General features: G+C 42.7%; 1 protein-coding gene across 6 annotated transcripts in view; it reads right to left on the bottom strand.

Annotated features, from left to right (window-relative positions):
- Positions 1-319: 319 nt before the first annotated feature.
- Positions 320-17,695, bottom strand: part of GLT8D2 (glycosyltransferase 8 domain containing 2) — a 41,916-nt gene continuing 24,540 nt past the window's right edge. For all 6 annotated transcript variants that reach the window (XM_054719418.1, XM_054719416.1, XM_054719419.1 and 3 more), the window contains 8 exons: positions 16,851-16,943; positions 13,808-13,979; positions 10,867-10,984; positions 9,335-9,419; positions 8,447-8,559; positions 5,701-5,867; positions 4,730-4,842; positions 320-905 (listed from right to left, as the gene is read on the bottom strand). In XM_054719418.1, the coding sequence (XP_054575393.1) occupies positions 733-905; positions 4,730-4,842; positions 5,701-5,867; positions 8,447-8,559; positions 9,335-9,419; positions 10,867-10,984; positions 13,808-13,979; positions 16,851-16,943 (1,034 nt within the window). In that variant the 3' untranslated portion in view covers positions 320-732. The remainder of the gene's footprint in view (positions 906-4,729; positions 4,843-5,700; positions 5,868-8,446; positions 8,560-9,334; positions 9,420-10,866; positions 10,985-13,807; positions 13,980-16,850; positions 16,944-17,695) is intronic.

A 17,695-nucleotide genomic window follows, 5' to 3' on the forward strand; every position in this document is an offset into this window, starting at 1 on the left:
TGGTATTCTTTCACCCTTTATTTTATTTTTTTTAATATATTTTCATGGATTCAGAGAGGAAGGAAGAGGGAGAGAGAGATAGAAACATCCATGATGAGAGAGAATCATGGATCTGCTGCCTCCTGCAAGTCCCCCACTGGGGATTGAGCCCACAAGCTGGGCATGTGCCCTTGACCGGAATCGAACCTGGGACCTTTCAGTTCGCAGGCTGACGCTCTGTCCACTGAGCCAAACCGGCTAGGGCTCTTTCACCCTTTAAACCTGAGATCAGTTTACCTTCTGTTATATTTAACATATAGAGTACTATATACAATGAGAATCATTAAAAATCTATGACTATTTTATTTTTCAGGCATTCATATTTTAAGTGTAATACAAAACACAAGACTGGCAACGTGTTAAAAAAATACCTACATGTGAAAAATACATGTAGAAATTTTGAAAAGTTTTCGATATAATTGTCACTGAGTTAAGCAAACTGGTTGCTGGAAGCTACATGGGTTTCTTTCTTTCCAACAATATATTTCACTCACATAATCTTGATTTCCACACTCAACGCTTGTACTTAAGGAAGTAATCAATACCTATGTGATCCAAGGTATTATTGCACACAGTAGTCTTTGTTTTGCATATTGTGGATTATACATATCAAAGGTACTGTTCATAAAGAATGATGTTCTAGTAGGTTGCAAATGGACAATTCCACGTTTTATACAGAAAATATTTAAAGTGTCAGCTGTTTTGGTGACTGAGTTTAAATATCCCTGCAGGGTCAGGAACAAACCAGCTTTCCCATAAGTCATTGTGAACGCTGGGGAAGTCCCAAGGTTTATGTCTTCCATTCCAGTGGAGTAATTTTGCTTCTTGCAGAAAATGCTCTGAATATCTGGTATCTGGACTCCAGCCTTTATTGTGTTTAGAGAAAAAGAATAGGCTTGTTAGAAAATAAAATTTTATGTGTTAAAAGTTGAATATAGGTTCATTATAAAAAAATTAAACAAATTAAAGGGTATACAATGAAGAGTTTACCACCCACCCTAAATCTCTAAAATGACCATGGTTTGCCTGGCAGGTGTGGCTCGATGGTTGAGTGTCGACCTGTGAACCAGGAGTTCCCATCAGGGCACATGCCTGGGTTGCGGGCTCAATCCCCAGTGTCGGGGTGCAGGAGGCAGCCAATCAGTGATTCTCTCTCATCATTGCTGTTTCTATCTCTCTCTCCCTCTCCCTTCCTTTATGAAATCAATAAAAACATTTTAAAAAAATAAAAATAAAAATACATTTAAAATATAATAATAAAGTGACCATGGTTTGAAGTTCTCATGAAAAACTATTCTACCTGTACACCAATATGTAAGTATGTGTATATCGTTTGTATTTGCATATATACGTACCCATGCATATTATATATGTATTTTTAAAATTTTATTTGTAATTTACCTTTTAAAATTACTTAGGAAACCTTCCACAGTTGCACATTGATTTACTGAATTATTTTTATTTTTATAAATGTTTTTATTGATTTCAGAAAGGAAGGGAGAGGGAGAGAGAGATAGAAACATCAATGATGAGAGAGAACCATTGATCGGCTGCTTCCTGCACATCCCCCACTGGGGATCGAGTCTGCAACCCAGGCATGTGCCTTTGACCAGAATTGAACCTGGGACCCTTCAGTCCGCAGGCTGACACTCTATCCACTGAGCCAAACCAGCCAGGGCTGAATTATTTTTAATGACTACATAGAATGCATCTATGATTACTTATTTAGTGAGTTTTTATTAAGGACATTTAGGCTGTTTCTGTCCCTTCACTAGAATCAACAATGCTACAGGAGACAGTCTTCTATGCATGTCTTATGCATGTATACAAATAGTATGTCTGTAGGATAAGAATCTTGTAGGTGGAATTGCGAAATTGAAGGGTGTGTGCCTTTTAATTTTTGATAAGAGATTGCCAGTTGTCCCCAGAAGAACCTGTAACAGTTTGCCCCCATCCAGAGTTTATAGGAGTTCTTGTCTTCCTACATTATCCGACAATATGGCAAGATTTTCTTTTTAAACAGTCTTATTTTTACTATATGAAAAGTGACCAAGAATAAGATCCACTTTTTAACAAACCGCTATCTCCATGTGAACATTATTTCCCTCGTAAGTATTCACTTAGAGACTCTATGCATTTACCTTAATATTGCTGCTGTTCTAATATTTTTAGAATACTTCTTCCAGAAGTACATTAAGATCTTGAGAATGGAAGGTTGTTTTTTTTTTTAATATTCTCTACAGTGTTGCTTTTTCTAAGAAAGGGAATTTGCTATTTTTGAAAAACAGCAGTCCATTGAGTAAAGAGGGTGAATAGTTAAGTGTGTTATTCTAGTTTACCATATGATGTGAGACAAAAACAAAAGCCCGCCTTCTGTTCCTCATAAACACAGCTGTGGAGGCGGGTGGAAGGGGAGCTCCGTGGTTCGGTTGCCGTGGAGCCTATACAGAGGCAACAAGATGCTCATTGGGAAGAGGGACCTTCCCGCCAGAAGCCTCACTAAGTGGAACATCGTGTCTCGGCTCTATGACGGGAAGACCAGAGGGTCTCGCAGTTGTGCTTTTAGCCAAACATGTTTCATAAATTTTTAATATTTTTTAAATATATATTTTGTTGATTTTTTACAGAGAGGAAGGGAGAGGGATAGAGAGTTAGAAACATCGATGAGAGAGAAACATCCTTCAGCTGCCTCCTGCACAGCCCCCTACTGGGGATGTGCCCGCAACCAAGGTACATGCCCTTGACCGGGATCGAACCTGGGACCCTTCAGTCAGCAGGCCGACGCTCTATCCACTGAGCCAAACCGGTTAGGGCCAATGTTTAATATTTTAAGCCTCCCTGTTTAGACCCAAACTTAATGCTGTTAGCATTCCATTGCTTTCTGCTTTCAGAACACTCTCACATCGAGGTATTTTTCAAATGACCACTCTGTGTAGATTCACTTGGCAGACCATCCCTGATTCCAAAACCTTCAGCACAGACTAGGTTCTGCTCTACAGAGAAAAATGACTTCTTTCTACAAAGAAAAATGACTTCTTTCCCTTGGGAAGATTCTGCCGCTTTCTACTTGTCAGTAAGTTAGGTATTTCATAAAATGTAATTCTGAGTCTCTGTTCCAAGATCATAAATGCTCTAACCTTATCGATCGAAGCTCCGCATAGCTGTACCTACACAGCATTTTTCACAGACATTCTACGTTAATGGGATTTTCTGCACATTCATTACATTGAAATGTTGATATTTGACCTAACAGTGAACTCAGCATTAATATAAATCAAATCGGACGGAACAATAGTGTCCTTAGCTTCCCTGTGTCGCTTTTATGTGCTTGCAGAGGCTCCAGAGGCTCAATAAAGTCGGGGAAGAGTCTGGGAATGAGGCAGAAGCCGTCCAGACGGAATCACTAAGAGGAGACAGGAACCCAGCTTGCACAGTTTTGTCTGTCTGTCCTTCTAAAAGGAAGAGTAAGGGAAGTACCACCTTAGAGGATTGTTCGCAAAACTAGAAACAATGTTCATCTTTATCATCGGAACTGGGCCCAGTACTTGGAAATGCAATGGGCACTTGGTAAATAAACGTCCATAATCCATTGTCTCCAAGCCTATAATAATCCCCAAATGTCTGAAAACCAAAGAATTTCTAATAACTTCTGTGGCAGCAAAACCTAGATCCCATTCAGGGAATTACATAAATATATGCACCACTTTACCTTTTTAGGATTCAAAAATCCTCATTTTCTAAATAGGTCCGGCTCAGTGGTTTTGGCTAACGGGTTGTGGCCATGTGTTAGAGTGAAAGTGAATGTCTCAGTGCTTGGCTCTGTTCTAAGCAATTTATATATGTTAGGTCATTTATTTCTTATAAAAACTATAAGGTTATATTAGCTTTGATTTACAAATGAAGAAACTAAGGCACAGAGAAGGTGAGAACTTGCCCAGGACATAGGTAATAGCAGAGTTGGGACCCCAACCCCCACCCTAGAGCCTGCACTCCTGTAGTGAAGAGTGAATACACATAGGACACAATCAGGAAACAACTTCTCTATGAAAGATACATTGCCAGCCCTGGCCGGTGTGGCTCAGTTGGAGCGTTGTCCTATACACCAAAAGGTGGCGGGTTCGATTCCTGGGTTGTGTGTTCAATTCCCAGTTAAGCGGTGTATGGGAGGCAGACAATCGATGTCTCTCTCTCTCTCTCTCTCTCTCTCCCCCCCCCCCCGCCACCCCCCCCCCCCCCCCCCCCCGTCCCTCCTTCCCTCTCTCTAAAATCAATAAAAAGCATATCCTCTGGTGAGGAAAAAAGAAGATACACTGCCAGCTATATAAATGCATCATAAACCATTATGCTAATTCATTTGGTTTTGTCCACCGCAGGTCACTTCAAAGAGTTCAATAAAATTATGAAAAAGTTTTCACAGTGAAAGCTCTAACAATAGGTAATGTTTATCTGGCACCGACTGTGTGTCTGCTAAGCATGAATCTAACAGCTTTTCATGAATTCCTAGAAACACACCTCTCAGGTCTGCCATCTTTATCAGCTGCATTTGCAAATCAGCAGTGAAGGTTAAGTAACGTGTCCAAGGTCACATGGGGGATGTGATTGAGGAAGCTGGTGCTCTAGCACACTTCCCCAACCTCTGCTCAAGGGATCTATAAAATGCACATTTGCATTGTCTTTCCACAGTACTCACCCAGGTGCCTTATGTGCCACAGGGGGTTGATGGTGGAGTATTTCCCATGAAACACAATCAGCATTGGGGACGTGGCCACCTCTCCCCCCAGGGAACTGCTGTAGAGATTTTCCCTAAGAAAATGAATAGAAAAGAACTATTTGAAGCCTGGAGCCTCACAGACTCAGATAAAGAAGAATCTAATCATTTTAAAAGATGCAGGACAGTCTCTCACGATATAATAAGACGATAGTCTTTCACTTTCCTCCAACCTTGTCTTTTGAAAATTGTTAAACCTACACAAAATTATAAGCAGAAAACCATGAACGTGCATGTACTTCACCTAGTTTCACAGTGTTAATATTTTGCCATTTTAATTCTCAGGCTTCTTAACGGTAAACACAGAAGATCACATTCTGATCCTCCATTATTTAGAATACATTTGTTCACAAATTCAAGGTATGGTGGCATTAAAAATATCCAGAAAAAAAGCAGGCAAGGAAATACAATGACATGATCGTAGTGGTGGTGTTAGCATTAATCTTCCCTATTTAAGACTTCAGTAATGAGAAATGATATTTTTAAAAATTCAACCCTAGGAAACAAAGTTGACTTCATAAAATAACCCTTAAAAAAACAAATCTATGTAAGAAGGAGGAACTCGACTAAGATGAGTGATTTTCAGTGGAAAAGGTTCAGTAGGATTCTGGGAGAAGATTTACAGTCACATTATTAAGTAATTTCTTAGAAAAATGTTTGTATTATAAGGATTCCGCAGGATCTCGCTTCCTTTGACATAACATTTGAGAATATATTTTCATCTATTGCCCCTTTGCTTTCCCAGTGAGAAAGTCTGACCTAAGATATCTATAATATATTTCTAACCCCTGAGCTATGTATAGAAAATTCATTGTATAATTTTGTTCCCAAGCACGGTGTGTGTGTGGGGGGGGGGGGGGGGGGGCAGAAGGGGGAGACTGATCTGCACGTACTCCACATTTTTCTGCATCCATCTCTCCAGTTGTTTGGTGATACGCTGGTGCTTCCATTCTGTCATGTTGGCAACAATCACGCCAGGGTTGAACGAGCACGTGCTGGGGCTTATGCCGAGGTCTTTTATAGTCTGCTTCCTGTAGTCCAGGTAGCCCATGTAGGTGTTCTGTAAAGGAACAGGATAGGCATGCCACACGGAAAACAATCTGAAAACAGTCATTCTCTTGAAACCATTGTGTGGTGTCTCCAGGTTTCCTCCTGTGTCACTGGCCATTTCCTAATGCCCTTTGCTGGTTTCCTCTTGTTTCCCCAACTTTTAAAGGCGGGGTCCCCCCAGTCTCCTTTCCAGCACCTGTCCCTTCTCTAGCACTGACTCCCTGACAGCCTCATCCCGTCTCATGGCTCTAAACACCATCTGTGGAGACAGCCCTGACCCCCTCCCCCCCCTGGATTTCCCACTCCTGCTCCATCTGCCAGCTCAGTGTCTCCTTCTGGATGCTTAAGGCAGCTCCACTGATATCCCCATCCTGTCCCAAATGGGCTTTCCTACAACCTGCCCTATCTCAGTTAGTGCAGCCCTGTCTTTCTAGTAACTTAGGCAGAAAACCCAGGGTCATTAGGTCATCCTTGACTCGTCTCATTCACTTTTCATCCAAATCTGTCAGCAAATCCTGTTGGTCCCATCTTCCAAAATATATCCCGAAGCCAAGCATGTCCTACTGCCTCTCCTGCTGCCTTCCTTGTCTGGGCCATAATGACCACTCACTGGATTTCTGCAAGTTCCTCCTAACCGGTGTTCTTGCTTCTTCCACCCCTTTCATCCCCCCTCTGTCTCTGTTACTCATCTGCTCCAAGCTCCTCTAATGCCTTCCATCTCTTTCAGAGTAAAAGCCGCAGTTCCTAAAATGGCCTGCCCTGCCCTATACCATCTGCTCCCCAATGTCCATTATTCTCCCTCTGGATCCCTCTGCCACATCGACCTCCTTGTTCTTTAATCCGCCAGACACACCCCTGCCTCAGGACCTTTGCACTTGCTGGCAACATTTTCTTGGAATGTTGTTCTCCCTGCTTAAGTGGTTCCCTTCATTCTTTCAGGTATAGGTTCACGACACCATCTCAGAGGAGCCTTCCATGACCACCCTAAAATACAGCCCACCTCCACCCTGATCCTCTGTTAAGTATCTTGTCTTCCCACTAGAATGTAAGCTATGCGAAGGCAGGGATTTTAGTTTTGTTTGCCGTATTATTAGTACCTAAAACTGTCAGGCACATAGGAAGCACTCAGTACATAGCTGGATGAATGTAACACACCAGGCAGGACATAATGTTTCACACACATGGGCTGCCGTAATCTACCACAGTGGAGTGCTCTAACATGACACGGAAGTAATAGACATACTTGAGCGCTTTCTATGTGCCAGGCACCTTTCTAAGAACTGCACATGCATTACCTCATTAAGTGTGTGCCATAACTTCACATGTATTAACTAACCCAATTCTCACAGCGACTCCCCTCTATTTGACAAATAAAGGAGAAAACAATTGGTTAAGTAACTTGCCCCAAGCTACTTAAGTGATGGAGTTGAGATCTTGACCAAGTCGGGTCTGGCCCAGAGCCTAGGCCTTAAAGCATGTCCCTTCTATTTTTTTTTTTTCTTTTTTTTTAATATATTTTATTGATTTTTTACAGAGAGGAAGAGAGAGGGACAGAGAGTCAGAAACATCGATGATAGAGAAACACCGATCAGCTGCCTCCTGCACAGCCCCCACCGGGGATGTGCCCGCAACCAAGGTACATGCCCTTGACCGGGAATCGAACCCGGGACCCCCCAGTCCGCAGGCCGACGCTCACTGAGCCAAACCGGCTTCGGCAGCATGTCCCTTCTTGAATGTCACACATTTAAAAATTATTCCCTGGAACTCTTTTGAAGAACAACATCCGATTCTTAATAGCACCTTGCAATTTAAAGCCATTCTTTTGGTTTCGGTATTATGTACAGGTTCACCTTTTCTCATTTCCACCCAGGTAAGGAGCTCTTTACCCTTGAACAAAAGCAGCATTTCCCTCTACTGAGGGGAGGTGGGGGTGGGGGGTGGAGGGGGAAGCAATGGCTAAAACTCTGAAAGCAGGCCCTGACCGGTTTGGCTCAGTGGATAGAGCCTCGGCTTGCGGACTCAAGGGTCCCAGGTTCGATTCCAGTTCAAGGGCATGTACCTTGGTTGTGGGCACATCCCCAGTAGGGGGTGTGCAAGAGGCAGCTGATTGATGTTTTTTCTCTCATCGATGTTTCTAACTCTCTTTCCCTCTCCCTCTCTGTAAAAAATCAATAAAATATATTTTAAAAACAAACTCTGAAAGCAGAACCAAAGACTCAGCAAGTCTCTTTCACAGAAAACACCACCTCTGACAGAAAGGGAGGTTAAGAGGGACCTCGATAACTATCACTCCTGGTGCCTACACTAAAGACCAGACCTGCTATTTCATCACCGCTCACAAAGACACGATAACATGGATATTATTGTTGCCATGTTTCAGATAAGAAAAGTGGCTCCTGCAGGGTTCAGGAACTTGCCCCGGAGTCACCTCGGAGTGGAGCTGGGATGTCCATGGAAACACAGGCCCCTGGCTTCCGCCTCCAGCAATCCAGACGGGCGGGGCTCTCGAGGTGCCGAGGTGCCCTGCACTCATCCTGAGTTAGGGGAGGGGGAAGGGCGAAGGCAGGGTTTCTGAGACCGTGTGCTCACCTGCAGCCCCACAAGCCTGTGCCTGTCCTGGAGCGAGGGCAAATCACAGTCATCTGAAAAGGCGGCCGCGTGGCCCAGGGCCAAGGCGGTGTCATACAGCTCCTGGATGTCCCCTGCATTTAGAAACACCAGCAGTTCAGAGCGGGCAGCGTTAGTTCTAGGGCTGCACAGAGCCTCAGAGTTTAGGCTAATCCCTGGTTTTGCTGTGGGGGAGAAGTGCTCGATCCCCGATTTCATGTGGCTTGGCAATTTACTGAACAAGAATAGCTCAGCTCAATGTAGAAAGCCACTTGATAAGAAGCTCAGCTGGGCATCGGACAACTGTCTTTATTTCTATTGCTATGTAGGTACCCCACCGATGCTTATCTTATTTGCATTTAATATCTTTTTAATTGATTTTACAGAGAGGAAGGGAGAGGGAGAGAGAGAGAAACATTGATGTGAGAAGAAACGTTGATGAGTTGTCTCTCTCGTAAGCACTGAACTGGTGATCTTTCGGTGCATGGGACGATGCTCAGCCGAGCCACACCGGCCAGGGCTGTCTTATTTGCATGTAAACACTAAAACTTAGTCCTAAGAAAGTCACCAGTGAGACTATCTCTCCATACATTTTAGGGGTACAGAGGATGGAAAAGGCAACCAAGCTATTTATCTCAATCTTTAACCATCTGCGAGTGGCTCTCAAACACTCAACTGGACTGTCCAGGGAAGTGGGTATCAACCCCTGTTTTCAAAATATTCCTGAATTTGCAACAATGCTATACTCCCAAATTTAATAAGCAGGGGAAAAAAATCACTGGGCAGCTAACTCTTTGGAAAATGAAGAGAGACAGTCATTCTACTCATCAGCGGCTCCTTTTCCAAGCTCCGGGCCGTCGGCGAGTATACCTTGTACAATGACATCGTCGTCCAAATAGATGACTTTCTCGTGGTGGTGGATCAGCAGAGGGAGATAAAACCGAACAAAGTTCAGCTGTGAAACAACAAAAGAAGCGAGGGTGGAGAAGAGGCGCACGGCGCAGTGTCTTCCAAGGGTGCTGGGGTTCAGTGGGAGCCGCAGAGGCTTCCTCCTGAATCTTCAGGCCACAGATTGCCTGTCTCCCTCTACCTTCAGGAATTTGACTACTGTTATATTGTAAATCAGAAGACGCCTTAATCAATAAGCCACATTTATTTGGTGTCCTGTTCATTTCGCTAGCGCTAGCGGGCCCAGATGAAAATCTTGCTTCTCAAATTCTGGGGCCAAATATGGTGGAAGTCTCCCAAATTTATACGTTTTTCAGCTCTTTGTCTCCCAAATTTGGAATGAGACTTCCAGACCTTCTGAGAAAAAGTCCTGTGTGCTGGGACAGGCTGTGAGACTATATTTCAAGGCCTGGCCCGGCACCAGCACTGACAACTCTGTCTGGGGCATAGTTTATGGCCTCTCTGGAATGGGGAGTAGTCTTATTTTTCCCTATTATTTAAGCAAGCAAACGTTTACAGAAGCCAAAATAGCAGGGTTAAATTTTAGACAGCAGTTTTTACCCAAGATGGAGGTTACTATGCTTCACGGTGAGCTAAATCAGACTTACACACACACACACACACACACACACACACACACACACATGCATGCACACACACACAGGCATCATCCTCAACAGTAAGCTCAATCTCAGCTCCTTGAACCAGAAAATAGAGGAGCATTGGTGGAGGGTGGGAGTTTTATTAGCCACCACACAGCTTAATCCAAAGGCCCAGCTCAGCTCAGCTCGCACTCCAATAATATCTAGAATTGAGGAAAGATCATGTCATTAGACAGAGGGCTTAGAATTGAGTACATTTTCAAGGATGGGTTTAAGTAGGAAGTATATGTAGAAGGTGGCTACATTTCCTGTAAATCTGCCATCGACACACCACTATTTTTGCAGAAGAGGGTCGGTCCCTTTGGGAAGAACTCTTGCAGTAAAATACCTTAAGATTCCAAAGCTAGGAAAAGAGCTGGTGTCTTCTGAAAATATTATCTTAGTCGATACTAGGAAGTATATAATCCGTCATGCTACCGGTTTTCCTTGGTTGTTGGGATATTGCAAGATAAATGTTACGCCCAATCTCAGCAGCCTGTGGGGTTGGGAATATTTTTTCCTGGCCTCACTATGTGGCCCCTTCCCCCACCCCTCAGGCATATTCACACACATAGATGCATCCTACATTTTCTTATGCTTCATTTCTTCTTTGGCTACTCTGTTATGTTGATGTAAACCATCTTAAACCCTTTCTGGAGCAAGTGACTTACAAATTACAAAGAAGCAGAGTTTGGTGAAGATCTAACAACCGTGAGGCTTCAGAGCTACTCTGTCCGCATCCCAGTGGCGAGCACTCCATACCGAACAGGGGCTCACCAAGGGCCGCCCCCAGCACCGCACAGTCCTACTCACAGGCTGCAGCAACTCCGGCCGCGCCGAGTCTGGTCGGAGCTTCCCTTTGAGGACCATCGGGTTGAATTCCACGACTTTAAAGTTTATTTCTCTCAATTTAGAATGTTCGATCCATTTTCTAAAGAGATAAAACAAAACAAAATAAGAAACCACCTCTAGCATACACATCCCATCTTTCCTCAATTGGACTATTGCCTCAATCCAGTGGCTCCCTAGAAAGTTAAAAATAAAATATGTATAACCTTAGTAGAGTTTAGTCTGTAATTCCCAATTTTTCCCCCATCTGGTCTGGTTTAAATCTTTCCATCATCATCATCATCATCATTATTATTATTATTATTCACATAACTTTTTCTGCAAAAGAAATAAAACAAAATAGCAATAACCAAATATCTCCCCAGATCTATGTCCTCTCCACAGGTAACGGGAAGAACATAGCATTCCCCTTTCTTATAAAGCGGCATCTTTAGTTGCCAGTACCATCCATGCCACATGTCAGCAACTATGTAATGTTAAGAAACGAAGCAGGACATTCTCAACCTTCTACAGTGACTGACGTCACCTTTGCCCTGCCCTTTTGACTCCACGGCCATTTGAATTTACCTGTGTTTCTTTGTCTCTGTCTCTGTCTTCCCCATCCCTCCTCATTCCCTGCCTTCTCCCCTCACATTTTCTCAGTCTTACAGAACTTCTATCTTTAAAAATATATATATATATATATATATATATATATATATATATATTGATTTCAGAGAGAAAGGGAGAAGGAGAGAGAAACATCAATGATGAGAGAGAATCATTGATCTGCTGCCCCCTGCATGCCCCACACTGGGGATTGAGCCTGTAACCCAGGCATATGGCCTAACCGGGAATTGAACCGTGACCTCCTAGCTCCTAGGTCAATGCTCAACCACTGAGCCACACCGGCCAGGCCAGGCCAGAATATCTATCTTTTAATCTAACTAATAAGAGATTTCTTGTAAGAAATCATCTCAAAATAAAATTTCCAACACGTAAGCCACACATAGTAGTATTTCTTGTTGATTGAAAATTGACAAAGGTCCTGGCCAGCATGGTTCAATGGCTGATCTTCAACCTATGAACCAGGAGGTCAAGATTCAATTCCCAGTCAGGGCACGTGCCCAGGTTGCAGGCTCAATCCCCAGTATGGGGTGTGCAGGGGGCAATAAATCAATGATTCTCTCTTATCATTGATGTTTCCATCTCTCTCTCCCTCTCCCTTCCTCTCTGAAATCAATAAAAATACTTTTTTAAAAATCGACAAAGGAATTAAATCTTCTCAACAAAATTTAGACCTGCACAATTTGAACCATAAAAATCAGCCATTTACACAATGTATTATATCAATTATTTCTCAATAAAGCTGCGGGTGGGAGGCAGTCATGCCAATAAGAAGTCAACCCAACCGAAAAATTGGCAAGAGACTCAGGCATGCATATCCAAACAGCCAAGAAATGTGTGAAAAAGTGCTCAGCCTCATTAGAAATAAGGGGACCCACAATGAGACACTGCTGGCTCTCCTCAGAATGGCCAAGTTACAAAGACGGACCGTACCAAGTGTTGGCGTGGTGGTTGTTCCAGGGGGGTGTCCATTACACATTTGTGACGATTCACTAAGCTGTACATGGGATTTATACAATTTCCTGTATTTGTGTTATACTTGGATGAAAAGAGTTTTTAAAATATTTTAAAATAAGGGGTGGTGAACTGGAAATCATTCCCTGCTCAAATGTCATACAATCCTGAAGCTCATAACTACTGTTCAAGTACAGACCCTTATTCAGACCATATCACACAAGCCATCCTTTGGGTTTGTTATCTATACCCACAGATAACAAGGGGCAGACTAAGTGAGCTCAGATTGCAACAGTAAATTATAAGAAGAGTGACAAATGAGACCCAAAAAACTAGAAAGCACATACAATCCCCCCAAACGCACAGCAAACAAGGACCATTTAGATTAGGAGCGAATGTCTTACATATCTCAGGATCTCCTAATGGTGATACTACCCACAAATATGGTTATAAAAACCATCTATAAATACATTCTTCTTGTAATTGATGGGAATAACACTTGAGATACCTTGAAATTCCCTTCATCACTGCTTTTCCCAAATATTCCATCCTCCCCAGAGATGGTCACTGTTAATAGGTGGAGATCTTTCCCATCTTTTTCTTCTTGTTTTGTTAATCCTTACCTGAGGATATTGTTCCATTGATTTTTAGAGAGAATGGAAGGGAGGGAGGAGAAAGAGAGAGGATCATCGATGTGAGAGAGACACATCTACATGCCCCGACTGGGGCCAGGGATCAAGCCTGCAACTGAGGAACGTGCCCTTGACCAGAATCGAACCCGGGACCCTTCAGTCCAAGGGCTGATGCTCTACCCACTGAGCCAAACCAACTAGGGCTATTCTACATTTTTATAATACATTTAAAATTTGATTTTCTGTCTATTTCTTCTCAATCCAACTCCAATTTATTTCTTAGTGTGGTGAGGGACACGAAAGATATCACTTTGCAGTTCAAAAATTATAATTAGTGATGATTCTGTGCCATATTAAAATGATTATATTATACTAATATTCTTTCAGGTTAAGAAAGTAAAGAGAAACCATTTTAGAAAGAATGACTTTCATATAAACTGTTTAAGGATTGGGGTTCTTTAGTTCATTAGACAATTCAATTCTGCAGCATGACACACAGGCCTACCAAATTAGTGAGGCTTTGCTAGAAATTCCTTAGTGAGGCAACACATTTATCAAGTCACCAAATAAACCTCAGGTCATCCCCTTCTTAATTCGAATGACATTTCTCAAATGAAAAAAAAAAAAAAAAAAAAGGTGGAAATCCATTTAAGAAAAAACAAGGAAGATCAAAAGAAAGCAGAAAACTCCAACATCTATAGTATACAACTTGCCGTATTCGAGACAGAGTGTTCCGGAGCCCAACTACATAGAACAAAATGTTGGCGTCCGTGTTGCTGTAGATGCTATTGATGGCGGCCATCGCAGCCCCCATTCTTCCTGCTGCTGCGCAGATCACCACGGGGATCTCATCGTCCAGTTCCTCGGGAGTCCCAGAGTCATCATCTGGAAACATCAAAACCAGTGTCTTGGAACATGAAGGAGTTTTACAGTCGAGTCAGTTAAACTTGTCTTCCACACCCCTGAGGGAAGATAGCAGAGCGTGGAAGAGGCTGTGGATTGTTCTCCAATACCCAGTCTTTCCTTCTTCCCTTAGAACATTGGAATTTTCGCTGGCACGTGGCCAACCACTAAGAATATTTTCCAGACTCCCTTGCAGCTCTATGTCGTCAGGTTCCGACCAGTGGGATGTTAGTAATGTGTACAACTACTGGGTTTGCTTTTATAAGAAACTTGCTCACCCTCCCTCTTTCCTTTTCCCTTCCCCTTGGCTGGAATGTTGCTATGATGGCAGCCACCTTGGACCACAGATGGAAGCTACCTATTGAGAACACCAAAACCCTAAGATAGAAGGAATCTTGAGCTAGATGACTGTGGAAGTGACACATCAGACTTCACTTGAGAGCGAAAATAAACTTCAATTTTGCTTCAGTCTTTTTTTTTTTCTTTTTTCTTTTTAGCTCCCCTACAGAAGCCAATCGAATAGCCTAAACAACAGTCGCCAACCTTTCCAACCTCATGGACTACCAGTTGGCAACCGCTGCTCCAAAGGTTTCCTTAAACCAGCGGTCCCCAACCTTTCGGACCTCACGGACAACCAGTGGTCCGCAGACCACCGGTTGGCGACCGCTTGCCTAACACATACACAGTTGAAAAATATGTGAAGAACTGAAAAGCTTCATTTGATTCAACAATTCCTCAACTTTCCCTCCTGAATTGGAATATTTTCCTCACCTATACTGCTATAAATATACTGCTTGTGATCTTCCTTCCCTTATCCGCCTTCTAGTCAAGTGTCTCAAAAGTTGACAGAAAGAGAAAGAAGGTAAATAAAAAGCATGACTGATAGACAAAATCAATCATTGATCATTCTTTTGAGCCTTGGCTATCATATAAAATATTGATAAGTGTATTGTTTTAAACTGCTGAAATGAAACCATACTTTTCATAGCCTTCTGCAACTTTCTTTTTCCATTCAACATACCATGGACATCATTCCATGTCAACATTGCATTCTTTTGAATGGTATTTCTTAATACTGGATTTATTTTAACACTGAATGGGATAAAAATGGTGATTTTGGTTCTATCCCTATATCATACATAGCTGATTGCCCTGGCCGGTGTGGCTCAGTTGGTTGGGCATCCCATACACCGAGAGTTCACTGGTTCAATTCCTGGTCAGGACACATGCCCAGGTTGTGGGCTCAATCTCCAGTAGAGGGCTTGCAGGAGGCAACAGGTTGATGTGTTTCGCTTATCAGTGTTTCTCTCTCTCTCTCCCTCGCCCTTCCTCATTCTCTCTAAAATCAATAAAAACATATAAAATTTTTAAATTGAAAAAAAGTATCTAGCTGATTAATCAGCCAGGATGTGTATTTTAGCAACTTTATAAAAGCTACTCATTTCATTCCATGAATAAAGGCGTTTGCAGTGGGATTAGCTGATCTAATGTGCTGGTTTATGGGCAGGGAATGAAATGTGAGAAATACAGAGCTCAAAGTTCAGACAACATTTGACCTTGTATGACCTCCATTCTTTATCTTTTTAAAAATTATTTATTTATTTGAGAGAGAGAGGGAGAGAGAGAGAGAGAGAGAGAGAGAGAGAGAGAGAGAGAGAGAGAGACATTGACTCGTTGCTCCACTCATTCATGCATTTATTAGTTGACCCGATGAGGTATCAAACCTGCAACCCTGGCACATTGGGAGGACACTCCAACCAACTGACCCACCTGGCCAGAGCCTCTCTCTCTTTTAAAATAGTTTTAGGGAAGCATAATTTAGATACTGAATTGTCTAGAACCTCTAAAATTCTTATGTTGAAGTCCAAACTTCTAGTACCTCAAAATGTAACAGTATTTGGATGTAGGCTCTTTAAAGAGGTGCTTAAGTTAAAATGAGGTGAGTGGTGGGAAGGGGGTATGGGGGGGTGCCACTTAATCCAATATGACTGGTATCCTTAAAAGAAGAGGAAGAAATACCAAGGACGCATGTACAGGAAAAGGTCATATGAGGACACAACAAGAAGGCAGCCATCTGCAAGCCAAGCAGAGAGGCCTCAAGACAGGCCAATCCTTCCAGCATCTTGATCTTGGACTTGCAGCCTGCTGAATTTGAGAAAATATATATCCATTGTTTAAGCCACCTAGTCTGTGGTAGTTTGTTTTGGCAGCCCTACCAAACTAATACAGATTTCTTTGTATTTACTTATTATGAGTATACAGTTCAATTATTTTTTTGTAAATGTATAGAGTTGTGCAACCATCACCACAATCCAATTTTAGAACATTTCCATCACCCCAACATGTTCCCTTGGGGCAGTCTGCAGTCAGCCCACTCCCACTCCTAGCCCTAGGCAGCCACTAATCTGCCTTCTGTCTCTCTACATTTGGCTTTTCTAGAAAGTTTGTATAAATGGAATCACACAATATGTGATATTTTGGGTCTGGCTTCTTTCATTTAGCATAATGTTTGTGAGGTTTATTCATATTATAGCGGGTATATTTTAAAAATTGTGGTAAAATACACAATATAAAATTTACCATCTTAACCATTTTTAAGTGTACAGTTCAGTGGTATTAAATACATTTATCCCGTTGTCCAGCCATCTCTACCATCCATCCCTGTAACTCTTTTCATCTTGTCAAGTTGACACTCTACCCATGAAACAATAACTCCCCATCTTCCCCTCCCCTCAGCCCCTGGCAACCACCATTCTACTTTCTGTCTTAGGATTTTGACGGTCTAAGTACCTCACCTAAGAGGAATCACACACTACTTGTCTTTTTGTGCCTGGCTTATTTCACCTAGCATACCTGCTTCATTCTTGAGCACAGTCCCCTTGTGAACTTTCTTATACAGAATCCCACAGAGGGTCACAATCAGCAGGAACAGCAGCACCTGGTTAACTGAAATTAAAAAGAGAAACAAGTTCAACCGATCGAGCTGGAGTTGTGGAAAAGTTCAGAGCCGCCGTGTAAGGAGTTGCCTTCCATGACATACACAGGCGTGGTGGCCCGGGGGCCTTCTTTAAGCACATGGCATGCGCAGGAAAGACTTACCCTGCAATACTGTTGATACTCAAGGACACGCACATGCAGTTGAAGGAGGATCCAGGGATAACCCCAGGAGTTGGATGGCAGAGGCTACAACCTTAATGACTATAGGATGCTGCCTTGCTGCCTTTTCTGTGCATGAACTTTGTTTAGAATAACAGCCAACGTTTATATAACACGAGTGATGAGCCCGCACTTATTTTATGTTCTTAGCCATTAGAGCTCAGCTACTTCTCAGATACTTCAGCCACCAGTCAAGGATGACATGCAGAAAATGTTTCACCTTGTCCTAGCTAGTATGGTTCAGTGGATAGAGCGTCAGCCTGAGGACTGAAGGGTTCCAGGTTTGATTCTGGTCAAGGGCACGTACCTCGGTTGCAGGCTCCTCCCCGGCCCGGACCCCTGGTTGGGGCGTGTGCTGGAGGCAACCAATCGATGTGTTTCTCTCACATTGATATATCTCTCTGTCTTTCACTCTCTCTAAAAAATCAATGGAAAAATATCCTCGGGTGAGGATTAAAAGAAAAAAAGAAAGAAAGAAAAAGTTTGCCTTGGGTAAGAGGTTAGAAGACCCAACTACACGTGCTCCCGTTCTGAGCTTCCAG

The sequence above is a fragment of the Eptesicus fuscus genome, chromosome 7 (assembly GCF_027574615.1).
Source record: "Eptesicus fuscus isolate TK198812 chromosome 7, DD_ASM_mEF_20220401, whole genome shotgun sequence".
Taxonomy (NCBI): Eukaryota; Metazoa; Chordata; class Mammalia; order Chiroptera; family Vespertilionidae; genus Eptesicus; species Eptesicus fuscus.